General features: G+C 41.9%; 1 protein-coding gene across 1 annotated transcript in view; it reads right to left on the bottom strand.

The window, feature by feature from the left end:
• Positions 1-17,700, bottom strand: part of sptlc2a (serine palmitoyltransferase, long chain base subunit 2a) — a 150,349-nt gene that overhangs the window by 70,879 nt on the left and 61,770 nt on the right. Inside the window, exons 5-8 of the mRNA XM_068038610.1 lie at positions 17,119-17,243; positions 14,339-14,432; positions 6,985-7,090; positions 4,379-4,598 (exon numbers count right to left, since the gene is read on the bottom strand). Coding sequence (XP_067894711.1) covers positions 4,379-4,598; positions 6,985-7,090; positions 14,339-14,432; positions 17,119-17,243 — 545 coding nt within the window. The remainder of the gene's footprint in view (positions 1-4,378; positions 4,599-6,984; positions 7,091-14,338; positions 14,433-17,118; positions 17,244-17,700) is intronic.

Genomic DNA, 17,700 nt, shown 5'->3' with positions numbered 1-17,700 from the left:
GGGGGGACATGATAGAGGCATACAAAATTATGAGGAGCATTGATAGGTTAGATAGGAAGAAACTTTTTCCCTTAGTGGAGGGGTCAATTAGAATTAGAACATTACAGCGCAGTACAGGCCCTTCGGCCCTCGATGTTGCGCCGACCTGTGAAACCATCTGACCTACACTATTCCATTTTCATCCATATGTCTATCCAATGACCACTTAAATGCCCTTAAAGTTGGCGAGTCTACTACTGTTGCAGGCAGGGCGTTCCACGCCCCTACTACTCTGAGTAAAGAAACTACCTCTAACCTCTGTCCTATATCTATCACCCCTCAACTTAAAGCTATGTCCTCTCGTGTTTGCCATCACCATCCCAGGAAAAAGACTCTCACTGTCCACTCTATCTAACCCTCTGATTATCTTATATGTCTCTATTAAGTCACCTCTCCTCCTCCTTCTCTCCAACGAAAACAATCTCAAGTCCCTCAGCCTTTCCTCGTAAGACCTTCCCTCCATACCAGGCAACATCCTAGTAAAATTCCTCTGCACCCTTTCCATAGCTTCTACATCCTTCCTATAATGCGGAGACCAGAACTGCACGCAATACTCCAGGTGCGGTCTCACCAGAGTTTTGTACAGCTGCAGCATGACCTCGTGGCTCCAAAACTCGATCCCCCTACTAATAAAAGCTAACACACCATATGCCTTCTTAACAGCCCTATTAACCTGGGTAGCAACCTTCAGGGATTTATGCACCTGGACACCAAGATCTCTCTGTTCATCTACACTACCAAGGATCTTCCCATTAGCCCAGTACTCTGCATTCCTGTTAATCCTTCCCATGTGAATCACCTCGCACTTTTCCGCATTAAACTACATTTGCCATCTCTCAGCCCAGCTCTGCAGCCTATCTATGTCCCTCTGTACCCTACAACATCCTTCGGCACTAACCACAACTCCACCGACCTTAGTGTCATCCGCAAATTTACTAACCCACCTTTCTACACCCTCTTCCAGGTCATTTATAAAAATGACAAACAGCAGTGGCCCCAAAACAGATCTTTGCGGTACACCACTAGTAACTAAACTCCAGGATGAACATTTGCCATCAACCACCACCCTCTGTCTTCTTTCAGCTAGCCAATTTCTGATCCAAAGCTCTAAATCACCTTCAACCCCATACTTCCGTATTTTCTGCAACAGCCTACCATGGGGAACCTTATCAAACGCCTTACTGAAATCCATATACACCACATCCACTGCTTTACCCTCATCCATCTGTTTGGTCACCTTCTCGAAAAACTCAATAAGGTTTGTGAGGCACGACCTACCAGTCACAAAACCGTGCTGACTATCGCTAATGAACTTATTCTTTTCAAGATGATTATAAATCCTGTCTCTTATAACCTTTTCCAACATTTTACCCACAACCGAAGTAAGGCTCACAGGTCTATAATTACCAGGGCTGTCTCTACTCCCCTTCTTGAACAAGGGGACAACATTTGCTATCCTCCAGTCTTCCGGCACTATTCCTGTCGACAATGACGACAAAGATCAAGGACAAAGGCTCTGCAATCTCCTCCCTAGCTTCCCAGAGAATCCTAGGATAAATCCCATCTGGCCCAGGGGACTTATCTATTTTCACACTTTCCAAAATTGCTAACACCTCCTCCTTGTGAACCTCAATCCCATCTAGCCTAGTAGCCTGAATCTCAGTATTCTCCTCGACAACATTTTCTTTCTCTACTGTAAATACTGACGCAAAATATTCATTTACCACTTCCCCTACCTTCTCTGATTCCACACACAACTTCCCACTACTATCCTTGATTGGCCCTAATCTAACTCTAGTCATTCTTTTATTCCTGATATACCTATAGAAAGCCTTAGGGTTTTCCCTGATCCTATCCGCCAATGACTTCTCGTGTCCTCTCCTTGCTCTTCTTAGCTCTCCCTTTAGATCCTTCCTGGCTAGCTTGTAACTCTCAAGCGCCCTAACTGAGCCTTCACGTCTCATCCTAACATAAGCCTTCTTCTTCCTCTTGACAAGCGCTTCAACTTCTTTAGTAAACCACGGCTCCCTCGCTCGACAACTTCCTCCCTGCCTCACAGGTACATACTTATCAAGGACACGCAGTAGCTGCTCCTTGAATAAGCTCCACATTTCGATTGTTCCCATCCCCTGCAGTTTCCTTCCCCATCCTACGCATCCTAAAACTTGCCTAATCGCATCATCATTTCCTTTCCCCCCAGCTATAATTCTTGCCCTGCGGTATATACCTGTCCCTGCCCATCGCTAAGGTAAACCTAACCGAATCGTGATCACCATCACCAAAGTGCTCACCTACATCTAAATCTAACACCTGGCCGGGTTCATTACCCAGTACCAAATCCAATGTGGCATCGCCCCTGGTTGGCCTGTCCACATACTGTGTCAGAAAACAATAATAACCAGGGGGCATAGATTTAAAAAGTAAGGGGCAGGAGGTTTAGAGGGGATTTGAGGAAAAAAAATTTCACCCAGAAGGTGATTGGAATCTGGAATGCACTGCCTGAAGAGGTAGTAATGGCAGGAACCCTCACAACATTTAAGAAGTATTTAGATGAGCATCTCAAACTCCATAGCATACAAGGCTACGGGCCAAGTGCTGAAAAATGGGATTAGAATAGTTCGGTGCTTGATGGCCGGCACGGAAACGATGGGCTGTATCTTTCTGTGCTGTATAACTCTATGACGTGTCTAAATGTATTGCAAATATTACATTTGATGCAATTTACTGTAATTGTGTATTACAAGCTGTGTACCTCAACACCAACAGCTGCAGCAGTTGCTCCACTGACCTTAATCAAGAGTTTAAGGCTTGATCAGCAACCTCAGATTACATACAGAACCAAATCTGTTTTTTTCTTTATGAACTGGATTGCATTTACCGAGTATCTCAAGCTTCCATTAATGTCAAAATCGAAATGTTTCAACAGTAATAAATGCAAGTGCTGCATACATTACTTTTAAAGAGCAGTGACTTCTGAAGACAGTCAATTTAGGTGATCTCACTTATCTATGACTGAAAGTAGCATGGTAAACTTACTCAGGTCATCAAAGCTGCAAGCTACACCTGAATTAAGATTTTGAGGGTAGGTGCTTAGTTTCAGATTCCTGACCAGTTAAGATTAAAAGACTGCTTAATGGGAATAGTATTACCAGTAATTGCCAGGAGGTGGAGATGTGCAGCACCAACACCTCTGCATCCAAAAGCACCATCTGCTGGTAACCACAGCTCTATTAAAGAGTCGCGTGCTTATAATTTTTTTTTTAACAATACGTAGTTTGAAAAATTAGAACATCTGTTTCATCCTCGTTTGTTAGTTTTGCCAAGCTAGAAGATCTGAATCAGAACTTCAAATGCCCTCATTGCCCATTATTTTTGTGGTTAGCTGGATGCCTGACATGCACACTAACCCATCACCACAATTAAGAATATCACAGAATCACAGAACAATACAGCGCAGAAGAGGCCCTTCGGCCCATCGAGTCTGCACCGATGCATTAAAACACCTGACCTGTCTACCTAATCCCATTTGCCAGCACTTGGCCCATAGCCTTGAATTTTATGACGTGCCAAGTGCTCATCCAGGTACTTTTTAAAAGGATGTGAGGCAACCCGCCTCTACCACCCTCCCAGGCAGTGCATTCCAGACTGTCACCACCCTCTGGGTAAAAAAGTTCTTCCTCAAATCCCGCTTAAACCTCCTGTCCCTCACCTTAAACTTGTGTCCCCTAGAAACTGACCCTTCAACTAAGGGGAACAGCTGCTCCCTATCCATCCTGTCCATGCCCCTCAATCTTGTACACCTCCAAACCAAGGTATTATGAAATCCCTACAAATGGTTTGCCTGCCAGATGAAGTAAACATTCTTTTCACCCACTAGGAGACAGTCCACTCAACCTATCCAGAGAGCAGAGTGTCAGTTTAGCAGAGGCAAAGTTTAGGGAGCCAAGTGCATGCAGGGAAACTGATGGAGTTTAACCAACCAAAACCACGTAGTTTATCAGCAGAGTGATCATAAGCAGTTTTCTGGTTATTCAGTCAGGAGCACCCTACCAGTTATGGCACTCGATTCCAGTTATCTGGGACTGGGTAGAACAATTCCAAACCCGACTGACAGTATTACCACTAATGGAATTAATCAGGCAATTTAAGTTAATGATTTGACCAAAGAAATGCAAAGAAAGAAGCAGCTCCCCGATGTAAACTAAACCAGATAGCTAGGAGGCAGCCACTCAATCTGCAAATACAGGATCACCTATGGTACTACAATACAGGCCAACGCTTACAAAAGTGACTGCCATGAAAAGGTTTGAAATGGAATATCCCAGACCAATTGCTGTACCTTTTTGCCACCTATGTATCCACCAGCTGCGCCAAAACTCTTGGTGAAGGTTCCCATCATGACATCCACGTCCTTGGGATTGAGGTCAAAATATTCCACCACACCTCGGCCTGTGGGTCCTAGAGCCCCGATACTGTGAGCTTCATCCAGGTACAGATAAGCCTTGTACTTTTTCTTTAAAGCCACTATCTCAGGCAAACGGACGATGGAGCCCTCCATACTGTGAAAGAAAAAAACCCACTAAATCCAACACAAGTCTAACTCATATCTAATTTGACCATTTCCAGCTCAATCTAAAAGAGCCCTTTGAATATAAAAGGACTAGCGAATACAGATAGTTAATAATTTGTGAATATGAAATGCATTTTCCCACAATGTCAACAGTTCTCAATTTAAAAAAAAAAAATTCATTCATGGGACGTGGGAGTCGCTGGCTAGGCCAGCATTTATTGCCCATCGAGAAGGTGGTAGTGAGCTGCCTTCTTGAACCGCTGCAGTCCATGTGAGGTAGGTACACCCACAGTACCATTAGGGAGTTCCAGGATTTTGACCCAGCGACAGTGAAGGAACGGCGATATAGTTCCAAGTCAGGATGGTCGCTTGGAGGGCAGCTTGCAGGTGGTGGTGTTCCCATGCATTTGCTGCCCTTGTCCTTCTAGTTGGTAGAGGTTGCGGGTTTGGAAGGTTTTTTAAAAAAATCATTCAGGGATGTGGGAGTCGCTGGCTAGGCCAGCATTTATTGCCCATCCCTAATTGCCCTTGAGAAGGTGGTGAGCTGCCTTCTTGAACCGCTGCAGTCCATTTGGGGTAGATATACCCACAGAGCTGTTAGGAAGGGAGTTCCAGGATTTTGATCCAGTGAAGGTACTAAGGAGCCTTGGTGCATTGCTGCAGTGCATCTTGTTGCAGCCGATGCTGATTCAATAGTGTTGCAGCCTCACTGAATCCTCTGATGCTGAATCCGCAAATAAAACATTTCTTATTGAGCCCGATCAGTGCCACAGCCTAGGCGAGAGCTAGGAAAACTCAAAGACTTCTGCAAGTGTCTCTCACAGCTCTCTTACCCTGGAGGAGTATCGGTAACAGTAATGAGCAATGAGACAGGATTAATTAATGACCTCATAGTAAAAGAGCCTCTAGACAGCAGTGATTATAACATGATTGAATTTCGCATTCAGTTTGAGGGTGAGAAGTGTGGGTTTATGAATAGTGTTTTAAACTTAAATTAAGGCAATTACAAGGATATGAAGACAGAGCTGGCTAAAGTAAGCTGGGAAATTAGGTTAAAGGGTAGGACAGTAGAGATGCAGTGGCAGACATTTAAGGAGATACGGCATAATACCCAAAGATATATACCAGTGAGAAAGACGATGAGAAGAACGCACCATCCGTGGCTAACTATGCAAGTTAAGGATAGCATCAAGTTGAAAGAAAAGCGTACAATCCTACCAAGATCATTGGTAGTTCAGAAGATTGGACAGAATTTAAAAACCAAAAGAATGATCCAAAAAAAAAAGAGGGAGAAATTAGAGTACAAGAAAGCTAACTAGCTATTTTCACACTCACACGGAAACATGTATACTGGGTCATTTAGACAGCTTCTTTCTGCACTGCTGCCTGGGTGTGCAATTCTGAGTTGCTCCAATTACTTCGGAGGCTACATTTGCTTGCTAATGTTACTGGAGTGATGCCACTGAATGGGAAGCTACAAAGGATGGAACAAGCAATCTTTAGGTATGAAGACAGTGGCTGTTAACACCAGAGTTCAGAGAAGTGTACTTTAAAAAAAAAAATTAGAAGGAAAATAGACAAAAATTTTAATTCAATTCAAAAACATGATACCATCACAAATTCATGAGGGAAGAAAATGCGTGGGTGGGTAGGGTGTTGAGGGGGCAGGGTGGGTAAAAGGATCTCGAAATCAAAAATACCAATCCCTTGTTTCTAGGATGTAAAGTATTGTCCCTAACTGGAACTCTTGCAACTTAAAAGGAAAAATTAAGTCACACAGCTCTTATTTCCCCACCTATTAAAAAAAGCAGCAATGTGTATTTACAGATTCTTTAACAGAAGATCACAAGGTCTTTCATCGAGGCATGTGAAAAAGACGGAGGCCGATTATGAGGATCACCATTGGTGACTGCGCCTTCAGCTCCCTGTGTCCCAAGCTCTGGAATTCCCTCCCTACACCTCTCCAGCTGTCTTTCCTCCTTTGAGACGCTCCTTAAAAACTCTTCCCAACATATTATGTACGCAGGACCAAATTTTGTTTGATAACCCTTCCATGAAGTACCTTGGAACATTTTATCCCATTAAAGCCAGCAAGGTGTTGTGGTTGATCCAAGTGTCACCAGAAACAGGTGATCGCAGGGCATGGCAGACCAGGGATGAGTGTGGCATTTTTAAATGGCAGCTCTGCTGTTACAAGATTTGGTGACACGGGCACAATCTGGCAGCACAGGCAATGGAACGTTTAACAGGCAAGACAGGTAACGCAAGGTATCTTTCCAGCATTTCACTAGCCAATGTAGCTAACATGTTGCAAAGTGCACAAGGCTGCATTCAGATTAGATTCTATTCTCAATGTAAAGGACTTGTGTTTGTACCTGTAAATTCCCTCTACCACGATGAGAATTTTTTTCCATGGTCGACGAGTCCGAGGTTGCCCATGTACAATAGCGTCTTTCAACAATTTATCCAAACTCTGCATATCTGAAAATAAAACAAGCATTGTACTGACTATGGACTATTACACAAACATCTATTGATAAACTAGCTTGCACTTTCAACTACAGTCAGCTGTCGGTTGCCTGCAGAAAAGTTCCTCACTGTCAGCTTAAAATGCCAAGCCAAATACAAAGAATAAAAATGAGAACTGAAGCATACAGTAGTTCAATACTAGTAAGTGAAACAATACAGCCCATGGCAACCTCTCCATCCAGAAAGAACCCACATTGCCCCTAGAATGTTTAAATGATTCCTGCATTTTTGCCTCCACTACAATGTTATTCTAGAGTACTGGAAATCTGGAACACCCCCAAAAAGCTGTTAAAGCTGGGGTCAATTGAAAACTTCAAAACTGAGATTGATTATTTCTGTTAGGCACGGGTAATAAGGGTTACGAAACCAAGGCAGCTAAAACAGTGAAGATACAGATCCGCAACGAGTTAACTGAATGGTTTAACAGGTTTGAGCGGCTGAATTGCTATATTGATCACTGCTCATTCACATTTAGCTAGCTAGTTATTAACAATTCCTTGATGAATTTATAGTTAAGCATAGCATTTAAACAACCAGCCAGTAGCTTACAATTTATTGTAATTTGCAGCAGTTCATTTGATTTTGCTAAGGTATTACGTGCCCGAGGCACAGAGATTGGAGCAAGTAGCATTGGTTGGGTGGTGTCGGGGGTGGGGTGTGGAGCGAGCGAATGCTGCAATTTTCTAATCCTGTAGTGTGTCTTTGCCTTGGAGTGTGACGTCCTTCTCGAATGCCCTTGTATCTTGCCTTGTACCATGGCAATTTAGATCACCTCAAGAAACTCTATAGCCTCCATGCTCGCGATCACTCCAATGGTGCTAACTTCTGTACATCCCTCATCATGTAGAAATGCAGTAATTGCTCAGTTAAAAAAAAAAGACAAGGCCCATCTCCATCACCTTCTACCATCCTGCTGTCACATAACAAAAGTGAACTTGTTTACTAAATCATGGCCATCAATTTCTGTCAATTAGTCTAGACATCAGAAAGCAGCAGGGAAGTTTTAAAAAAGGAAAAGGGCTCGTGACTTTCCAGTTTATTTCATTGCTCTTCCCCTGCTTGGTCCATGAATCAACTGACCATGAGACTGTAAGGAAAAAAGATTATTTCTCATTCTTAGAGTTGGGCTGAAAGGATGTTTTTGCGTGAGAAGTAAAAAAAGAGGTAAAAGGAAAAGGTTACACTATATTTCAATAATCAGCTGTCCCCCACCTCCTACACAGAATTGTTCCTGAGATTTCACTGTAGCCATTGAGCTTGTTGTGTATAACCTTCCCTCCACTGCTTCTATTTGCCAGATTTTGCTAGTCCTGGTATACTCATGTTTGTGTTGTGATTAGTTTTTAACACAGCCACATGATAATGCTGTTGCCACTACAGTTGAAATGAAACACAAATATCTGACCTGCTATGCAATAAGTTTCCAATTTGTTAGGATTTTTCTTTTTAAGAAGGGCAATTTATTGTATGGTACAAATTCAGAGCAGCAGGGTGATGTAACCAATTTGAACTGATTGGTGATTAGAAGCTTTCTCAAAGAAAAGCAAATATGCAGGGCCAGTCGTTGCAGGAAGCTCACATACACCTTCTATTGGCTGGATATAAAGTAACACTGGCAGAGGGTCTTGACGGTGATCTCTAGCTGTCATTTCCATTGGGAAAGGTGTGCAGTGGAGATACTCAAGGGGAAAGGGATATCAAAAAAGTCACCTGCATCATACGATTCTATAAATAGCTAGCAACAGGATCCAACATCCTGTACAGAGCGCCTGGGTGCACAGTTCCCAGCTGTTTACTAAGCCACATCATCAACAGTCATGATTTCACAAACAACAAACATACCATATCACAGGCTCTCATCATGAGCATTTGTGCAACTTGAAATTCTATCCCGTATATAATGGGAATATCCCAGGAGAGAGACAGGATGATACACACATGCTTTACACTTACCTGTACAATCTAAAAAGAAGCAAAGATGGCTTGGCCAGAGAAACATAGCCACATGTGCCATCCCCATTTCATCCTACATAAATGGAAACTTGCCATTGCCTAACCACTCCTATATTTACTGTGTCTTGCTATTCTAATCTTTCCAACAATAATGGTAAAAGGAAACAAAAATGACTTGCATTTCTATAGTACCTTTCACAACCTCAGGATGCCTCAAAGCACTTTGTAGCCAATGTAGTCTCTTGAAGTGGAGTCATTTGTAGAGAAACAGAACTAATTTTCATATAGCAAGATCCCACAAACAGGTGAAATAATGACTACATAATCTGCTTTAGTGGTGTTGGTTGAGGGATAAATATTGGCCAGGACACCAGGAGAATTCAAGTGAGCATGAGCAAGTACACTAGAGCAGTGATGGTAGACAGCATGGCTAACAGAACAAGCCCAACAATGAGCATCTCAAATTTGTCTTGTAAAATTACATTGTTTTCTTCTTCACAAAGTGGTAGTAGTTAATGCTGGGGCCGAGCACAGCTTCAAGAACTGCTAGGTCAAATACAAGGATGGTCAGATGTTGAATAATGTTCCCTTTACGCTGGACCAATGTGCTTCAGCAACCCTACTGCACCAGTGTTACAACTTGTCATTTCTAAGTGAGATTTCCAATTGGTGCTGCGAGCTTTTACCCATGAGGAACTGGACTGAGAATGTCCAAATTAATTTCATACAACACACCCTTACTCCAGACAGGAAGCACTTTTATCCAAGTCTGGCTCTAGAGGTGAAAGTAACTTCGCCACCTTGACCAGTTTTAAAAGTTGAGGCTAAAATAGCAACAAATTCTATTACATTTTGAATTGATCCGAGTGTACAGGGTCAAATTCAGAACAGAATGGCATCTATTACATAAAGAGGTCAAATCTCTGCTATTCTGGTCTAGTTACCAATTAATATGTGAACTATAACTGAGCATCTCAGGATAGCATTAACAGATAATCAAGACAGCAATGTCATGAAACTTGCACTGCAAGTTACTGGAATCCAGAGATCAGAAGGCGGCAATAGTGCATCGTTATGGCCTGCAATGGTAAGGAAGTTATATTTTAGATTCCATTTTAGTTGCAAGCAGCCTCATCAACAGTCCGTTTGTGCCTTCCGCACCGGGCACAGGATAACATCTATATTGAACGATTAGCGAGCATGGTAAAGATAATTAATGACGACTCAACATTTCCCAATTAAAGCAAAAAGGGTTGTTGGCTTTATGGCTAGGCTTTTTATTTTACAGACCAGAGATTATGTGGAGATAGTTTACAATGGATTTCAATTGGCTCATCTTCTGAGAACATTCCCCATTCATGGCTAATATTTTCTACTTTTTAAAAATTAAATCAGTGTTACTACAGTATTAGCTTGAGTTTCCATTTTTGCTGGCTACAAGTTTTGATTTTTCATACAGTGTGAGAGAGCATGTGGTAAACATAGAACATTACAGCGCAGTACAGGCCCTTCAGCCCTCGATGTTGCGCCGACCTGTGAAACCATCTGACCTACACTATTCCATTTATAGAACATAGAACATTACAAGTAAGTTAAGTAAGCTGAATACTCAGTGGAGTATCCTACCCACTGCAATTTTACAAGCTAGTTATTTGTTGGCCATCTCTATGCAGCTGAAGGGCTTGCCAGGCCATTTCATAGGACAGTTAACAGTCCATCACACTTTTGAGTCTGGAGTCACATAAAAGCCAAAGTGGTAAGGATGCCAGATTTCTTTTCCTAAAGAACATTAGTAAACCAGATGGGTTTTCACAACAATCTACTAGTTTCATGATCACCATTATTGTTAAGAGTTTTTTTATACCAGATTTATTTAATTAAATTTAAATTTCCCAGTTGCCATGGTGTGATATAAACTATTGCCTCCAGGTCATTAGTCGAGGCCTCAGGACTACTTGTGCAGTACAACCACTCGGATGATGTACCCCCCAGGGTAGTAAAATCTTTACTTGAGGTAGCAAAATCTTATAAATAGGACTTCCTTAGTCAGTCATACAATATGCCATCCATACTGCAGTTCATTAAATGCTAAAACTTTAATCTATAAATACAATTAGATTTGTGCATTTGTCCACCAACACTTTCCCCTCCCCTTCCATACATTTGCAGCCACCTTTACTAGTGATGTGGAAGGCCAATTACCCACCATAATGGAAGCAAACCTCCACAACTGGCTGGCACTCTATTATCTAACCAACTAATCAGCATCCCTTTAAAAAAGGTTAAAAAAAAGCATGTGAAACATTATCAAACTTGAGTGTAAAATGGTGTTTGAAGTAACAAAATGCTCTGGAGCGCAAAATTGAAAAGGAACACCAAGTCCTTTGATTGACAATACTGAAACAAGAACACTGAGGAGAAATCCAGCCTATTAAACAGAAAAGAAACAATTTCCCTTTGGAAAATTGCCAGTTTTCCTTGAACGTTTGGCTGTCCTCAGCAAAACACTTAGATTGTGTAATAGTTAAGACCCAACCCCTATTGGTTTCTCGAATAAGAAGTCAACTCTGAGGCATGGAAACTGAAACTAGTTCTGAAAAGATTAGCTTTTAAAAAAAAGTTACATGAATATTTAGTTCACGGTGAAGTTCTTCCGCACCAATATTACTAACCCCAATTCCCAAGGACTTTTGTGGATAATTGATGTTCCACTGCATCATGATGACTAACAGCATTACTTCACTATTAGTGGCTCAGCTTGGGTTGAAGGCGGTGATCCTCCGCCTCATGGGCGGCTAGGGATGGGCAATAAATGCCAGCATTGCCAGTGATGCCCATATCGAGAATGAATTTTTAAAAAACAAGCAGCCTGGAACTCTCCCAATCGCCAAGTAGCTAATGTAAAATTGCTACTGATGTAAATGCCCATCAGAAAAATGGCCACATCACAATTCAAATTCTTCTCCTGCTCCATGAAATAACATTTTTCCAGCCCATTAGGTTCACAATCACTTATTTAAATGAACTTAACCCTATGAATATGTTGTCTTTCATAGACACTGGTACTTCATTAAAATTCCTTGTTTTTAAAAAAAAAAACAAAATCAATGAATCCATTGCATCTCGCCTCCCTCTCTGTAAAACAATCATGTCACTTAACTTCGTGCCCTGCACACAAATTTGTCAGGGGAAAGGCTGACAATACAAGTGAACTAGTTCAATAAATGAAGAAAAATCACTAATCATCACAATTAAGCAATGAGATTTATTAGAGTTTAACGTTAAAAATCAAGCTTACATTAGTTAATAATCCAATTGCCTTGCTTAATGTGAAATTTACAATTATTCCTACAGATCTTAGCCATCCTTAGAAAAGCATAAACAAAAATAAGGCTAACATAACCAAAAATGGGAATAGAAAATTCTTGCCTGTGATGAAGACTATCCCTTCCCAAAATGTTTCCACTCTAGCTGCTGATGGGCCAGTTATGTATTCCCACAGTTTTTGTTGGATTCTGTCCACCCAACTGTGACAAGTAAATTGCTGGAGATGAAATGCATCGTTTCTGGAATTTGTTTAAAACCTACAGAATATTTCCTATAATACATACTGGATACAGAAACAGTAACCTGCTGAAAATCACTGGCAGTAATACTGTTGAATCATAAATAATATTTAAGAAGCAACAACACAGCATGGAAATAGAAACATAGAACATTTACAGATGGAGGCCATTCAGCCTGTCCTGTCTGCACCAAACACTTCCTTCCCCCATAAGAAAATGCAGCCCAAGGAGACAACTCAACAGTTTTCCCTCCGGAAAAGTACCAAGTCTCGGTTCAATGCTGTTCCAACACAGTTGAAATTGGGACCTAGTCATGTGGGGAATTGAGGTTTTTTTTCATTCTTTCATGGGATGGGAGCATCACTGGCTTGCCAATCGAGTGGCTTGCTAGGCCATTTCCGAGGGCAGTTAAGAGTCAACCACATTGCTGTGGGTCAGGAGTCACATATAGGCCAGACCAGGTAAGGACAGCAGATTTCCAACCCTAAACATTAGTGAACCAGATTGGTTTTTACAACAATGATAGTTTCATGGCAGCAATACTGAGACTAGCTTTCAATTCCAGAATTTTATGATTTGAATTTAAATTCCACCAGCTGCCATGGTGGGATTTGAACCCATGTCCACAGGGTATTAGTCTGGGCCTCTGGATTCCCATTTTAGTGACATTACCACTATTCCACGTTCACCCTATGAACCACTGCCTTACAATTCAGCATGTTGGCAACACTAACTATTCCAGGATACTCTACAAATGTTGCAAATTTTCAGAAGATACAGAAGTATGGCACATAAGGGTTGCGCAGTGGTTAGCACCGCAGCCTCACAGCTCCAGCGGCCCGGGTTCGGTTCTGGGTACTGCCTGTGCGGAGTTTGCAAGATCTCCCTGTGACCGCGTGGGTTTCCTCCGGGTGCTCCGGTTTCCTCCCACATGCCAAAGACTTGCGGGTTGATAGGTAAATTGGCCATTGTAAAAATTGCCCCTAGTGTAGGTGGGTGGTAGGAGAATTGAAGGAAGGTGAGGATGCGAGAGGGAAAATGGGATTCATGTAGGATTAGTATAAATGGGTGGTTGCCTGTCGGCACGGATTCGTTGGGCAATCACCCTCTTCAGAGACTGCTGTTAAATGTCCATTCTTCATAAAATGAACCTAGGCAGAGTGTTCAATTGTGTGGGGTTGTGGGGTCATAGTCAAGCTAGAATTGACTCGTATCTTATATCCATGCATCCATATCACTATCCATAAAGTTCTCCTGGATCAGAAGCAGGACTGCTGGCTGATTATCCTCTCTCTAATTTACAGGTGGTGAGGCTAGCTGGTGTGTCTCGATAACCAAATTGGCCAGGATCTGATAACTTAGCACAGATCGATTGACCTTGGAAGCTGCCTATTTGCATAGCTCAACAACACTCTGCCTGAACAGCTGAGGCTTCAGGAAGTCCGAGAAGTTGATTGCGAAGTTATTAAAAAACAGTTTGCATTATATAAAATGACGTTAGTGAACAGAAAACTGATGCAAACTTGGTGCTCACAAACAGCTCGATAAAAATGAAACACAAACTTGCAGTTCACATCCAGGTACCCATTATTCTGCATTTCTCTTTCAACATTTTCACTGTCTACACCCGCGCACTATATTCTTTTCTCTACTGGTTAAGCCTGGTTTCTGGTCTACTTACTGTTGTGCTTGAAAACTCTGATGGTTGCACCTGAAAGTCTGGCTCCAAGCACCAATGAGGCATGATTTAGCTCATCACTCAAAATCAGACAGCCCTGAAGATGGAAAATAGAGTTTTTAAAAAACTTAAGAACTTTTTTTTTTTAAACCATTCTGACGGTCCAGTTTGAGAAAATAGTACAATTTTCCCCACCCATAAGGAAGTACCAAGTCTGTTCAATGTTGCTTCAACACAGCTGAAATTGGGACGTAGTCACATGAGGAAGTGAGGGTATGAACACCTGCCCTACAACTCAGCATGTTGGCAATATTAACATGATTCCAGGGTACTCTCCAAATGGACTTCAAGCTCTGCCATATTTTAATTGTACTGGTAGAGTTGCTGTATTAAAGCCAGCATATAGGAAGATTGTTATTGCTCAGTAATTCATTGTTGATCATAAGTGGCGGCACAGTGGCTAGCACCGCAGCCTCACAGCTCCAGCGACCCGGGTTCAATTCTGGGTACTGCCTGTGTGGAATTTGCAAGTTCTCCCTGTGTCTGCGTGGGTGCTCTGGTTTCCTCCCACATGCCAAAGACTTGCAGGTTGATAGGTTAATTGGCCATTATAAATTGCCCCTAGTATAGGTAGGTGGTAGGGAAATATAGGGACAGGTGGGGATGTGGTAGGAATATGGGATTAGTGTAGGATTAGTATAAATGGGTGGTTGATGGTCGGCACAGACTCGGTGGGCCGAAGGGCCTGTTTCAGTGCTGTATCTCTAAACTAAATAAGATTATTAAGCTTCAGTTACAATTTGTTAATCCTTCAATGTGAATGCCATCAAGTAACTCCAGAATACAACTCTGAGCACTAAAATACTGGCTGTGAGCATAAAAGCACATAACCAATGTCAGTTGGAGGAATTCCAGGGTGAAACCTCACCTTGCTACCAAAGGCATGTTGACAAGTCTAAGTATGGATTCATGCCACGAGTGAAAGCAGGAAGGTTAACACCCTGAAAATATACAACTGAGTTTACAATAAACTCTCTCTTGCATTTAAAAGTAATAAAATCACAAGAAAATTCCTGCAATGTAGTGAACTTCACCCAAACTCTACCACTCTACTGTGGCCAAAGGAGGGGAGTAAATAAAGGGCATAACCTTCTCCAGTCCGCTCTCACACACCTGTACGTGACCAGTTCAGATCATTGGAGCATGTCACTTGGCAGCCACAGGAGAAACCAAGAATTTAAACTCTTCAAAACATTGTATGAGGCCAAAACATTGTAGGTTTTCAAGAAAGAGTTAGATATTGCTCTTGGGTTGAAAGGGATCAAAGGATATGGGGGGAAAGCGGGAACAGGTTACTGAGTTGGATGATCAACCATGATCATAATGAATGGCAGAGCAGGCTCGAAGGGCCGAATGGCCTGCTCCTGCTCCTATTTTCTGTTTCTGTTTCTGCAGCTCCCTCCACCTGATGCCCCACAAACAGTTTGGATGGCTGTTATTAGTTGCAAGATAATCTGCAGATTTGGCTGGTCAACTCTTAGCGTTGAAATCAGGTGCTGTTGACATCCATAATCTCATCTACCAGAGTTAACCTGAAAACCAGTCCCACATAACTGAACAACTTTTGGGACTGCGGGCTAGCTGGATGAGAAAGGATTGACAGCATTCCTTTGGCGTTGCACCTGTGTCTTGTTTTCACCTGTACATCTCGTCACCAGGCAGAGATCCCAGAGGATGGCTGAACCTAAGGGTCTAAACTCTCAAAAAATTCTAAACACAATGCAGCATAAATTATAACAGCATCTACCAAGACTCTAGTGTAGAATTATTCGGCATCAACAACCAATGGTATTTAAGCAGTGTTTCTTTGTACTCTAAATTCGACATCATTAATAGCTATAAAAAATTAACCTTAAGTATGTGCACAAATAGCCCCAATCTCTAATATTATCAAAATATGCATATTGTGCTTTATTTGTGCTCAGGAGGTGTAGGTTAAACTGAGGTGCTGATAGAGGGCCACTTTCTTTGAATCTGTTCTCTCACAAGTGAGTGGGGTTGCTGGGCTACTTCAAAATGCATCAAGAGTCAATCATTAGAGTCACACTTGTAGGCCAGATGAGGGGTGGAAGGTTCTCTTCCCTGAAGGGCAGTGGGGGTTTTTAGATGGTTGTCATTTTTATATTTCCTGAATTTAATTTCACACTTTGCCACAATGGAATCTGAATTTACAATCTGAATTGCTAATCCAGTACCAAAGCCATTAAAATACAGGACTTAGAATTATGATTCCAGATTATTAGAATGGCAGTCACAAAAAATAAAAATTAATGTACCATTAAAAAAAACAAATGGCTGAAATACCATTTAGCCGCTCCCCAGTTAGCACAGTAGGTAAACACAGCTTAATGCAGCACTGAAAATCCGGATTCCGTCCCTTTATCTGGACAAGCTGACCTTAGTACATGAGTACTACAATTAGCATTAATGCTGTAGCCTTTGCTTTTCCATTTCAAGGCATGCAGGGGGCCAGGGTGGGTAAGAGAGAAATGGAACTGATCAGACTTAATCTTTATCCCTGTGGGAGAAAGGATGTGCAAACTTCAGGTGAGGCTTGATTTTGGCTACAGACAAAACAGTCTGCTATTTACTGTCTTGGTTAACATATTAGTCACTTGGAAGAGGCAGCAGAGGAATGCCGTTGTATGTGCTACTATACTCCAATACAAGTCACTGCCTTCAGAAAAGTAGTTAGGTGGGGGAAAAGAAATCAGTGAACAAACCTTGCCAACAAGAGCAGGAATATTCATAGAGTTTGTTGCGAATCCCATTCCAAACGCCATGGCTGCTTCAACTCCCAAGAACCGAGCCACTAACTTTTCCAGCTCTTCATGTTTGTCTAGGTTACCTGTGTATGGAATTAACCATCTTGAGAACTTGAAACTGAATTAACTTGAACATTTTTAAAGTTCTGCCCTCCATGTTTGTACAATATCCATGATTTGATAAGAGTTCTTCCTTTGATTTAACCAGACAATTTTAAAGAAGCTAAGCAGATACACAATTACAGAACTCATTTTCTCCCAAGAGTCACTTGTATAAATGATTCAGTGCCTCTCCTAGCAGAGCAGCAGTACTGCACTATTATTTTACACTCATCTAACAGCTTTCATGTGCTAGGGCATGAAAACACGAGACCACAAGATGCATGGACCAGATGAAGAACTATATGAAAATGCTGTTTGAGAAAACATTTATTCTGCAGAGAAAAAATAAAAACAGCGTGCGGCAGTGGTTAGCACCGCAGCCTCACAGCTCCAGCGACCCGGGTTCAGTTCTGGGTACTGCCTGTGCAGAGTTTGTAA

The sequence above is a fragment of the Heterodontus francisci genome, chromosome 9 (genome assembly GCF_036365525.1).
Source record: "Heterodontus francisci isolate sHetFra1 chromosome 9, sHetFra1.hap1, whole genome shotgun sequence".
Classification (NCBI taxonomy): Eukaryota; Metazoa; Chordata; class Chondrichthyes; order Heterodontiformes; family Heterodontidae; genus Heterodontus; species Heterodontus francisci.
This window is presented reverse-complemented; position numbering and strand designations above follow the sequence as displayed.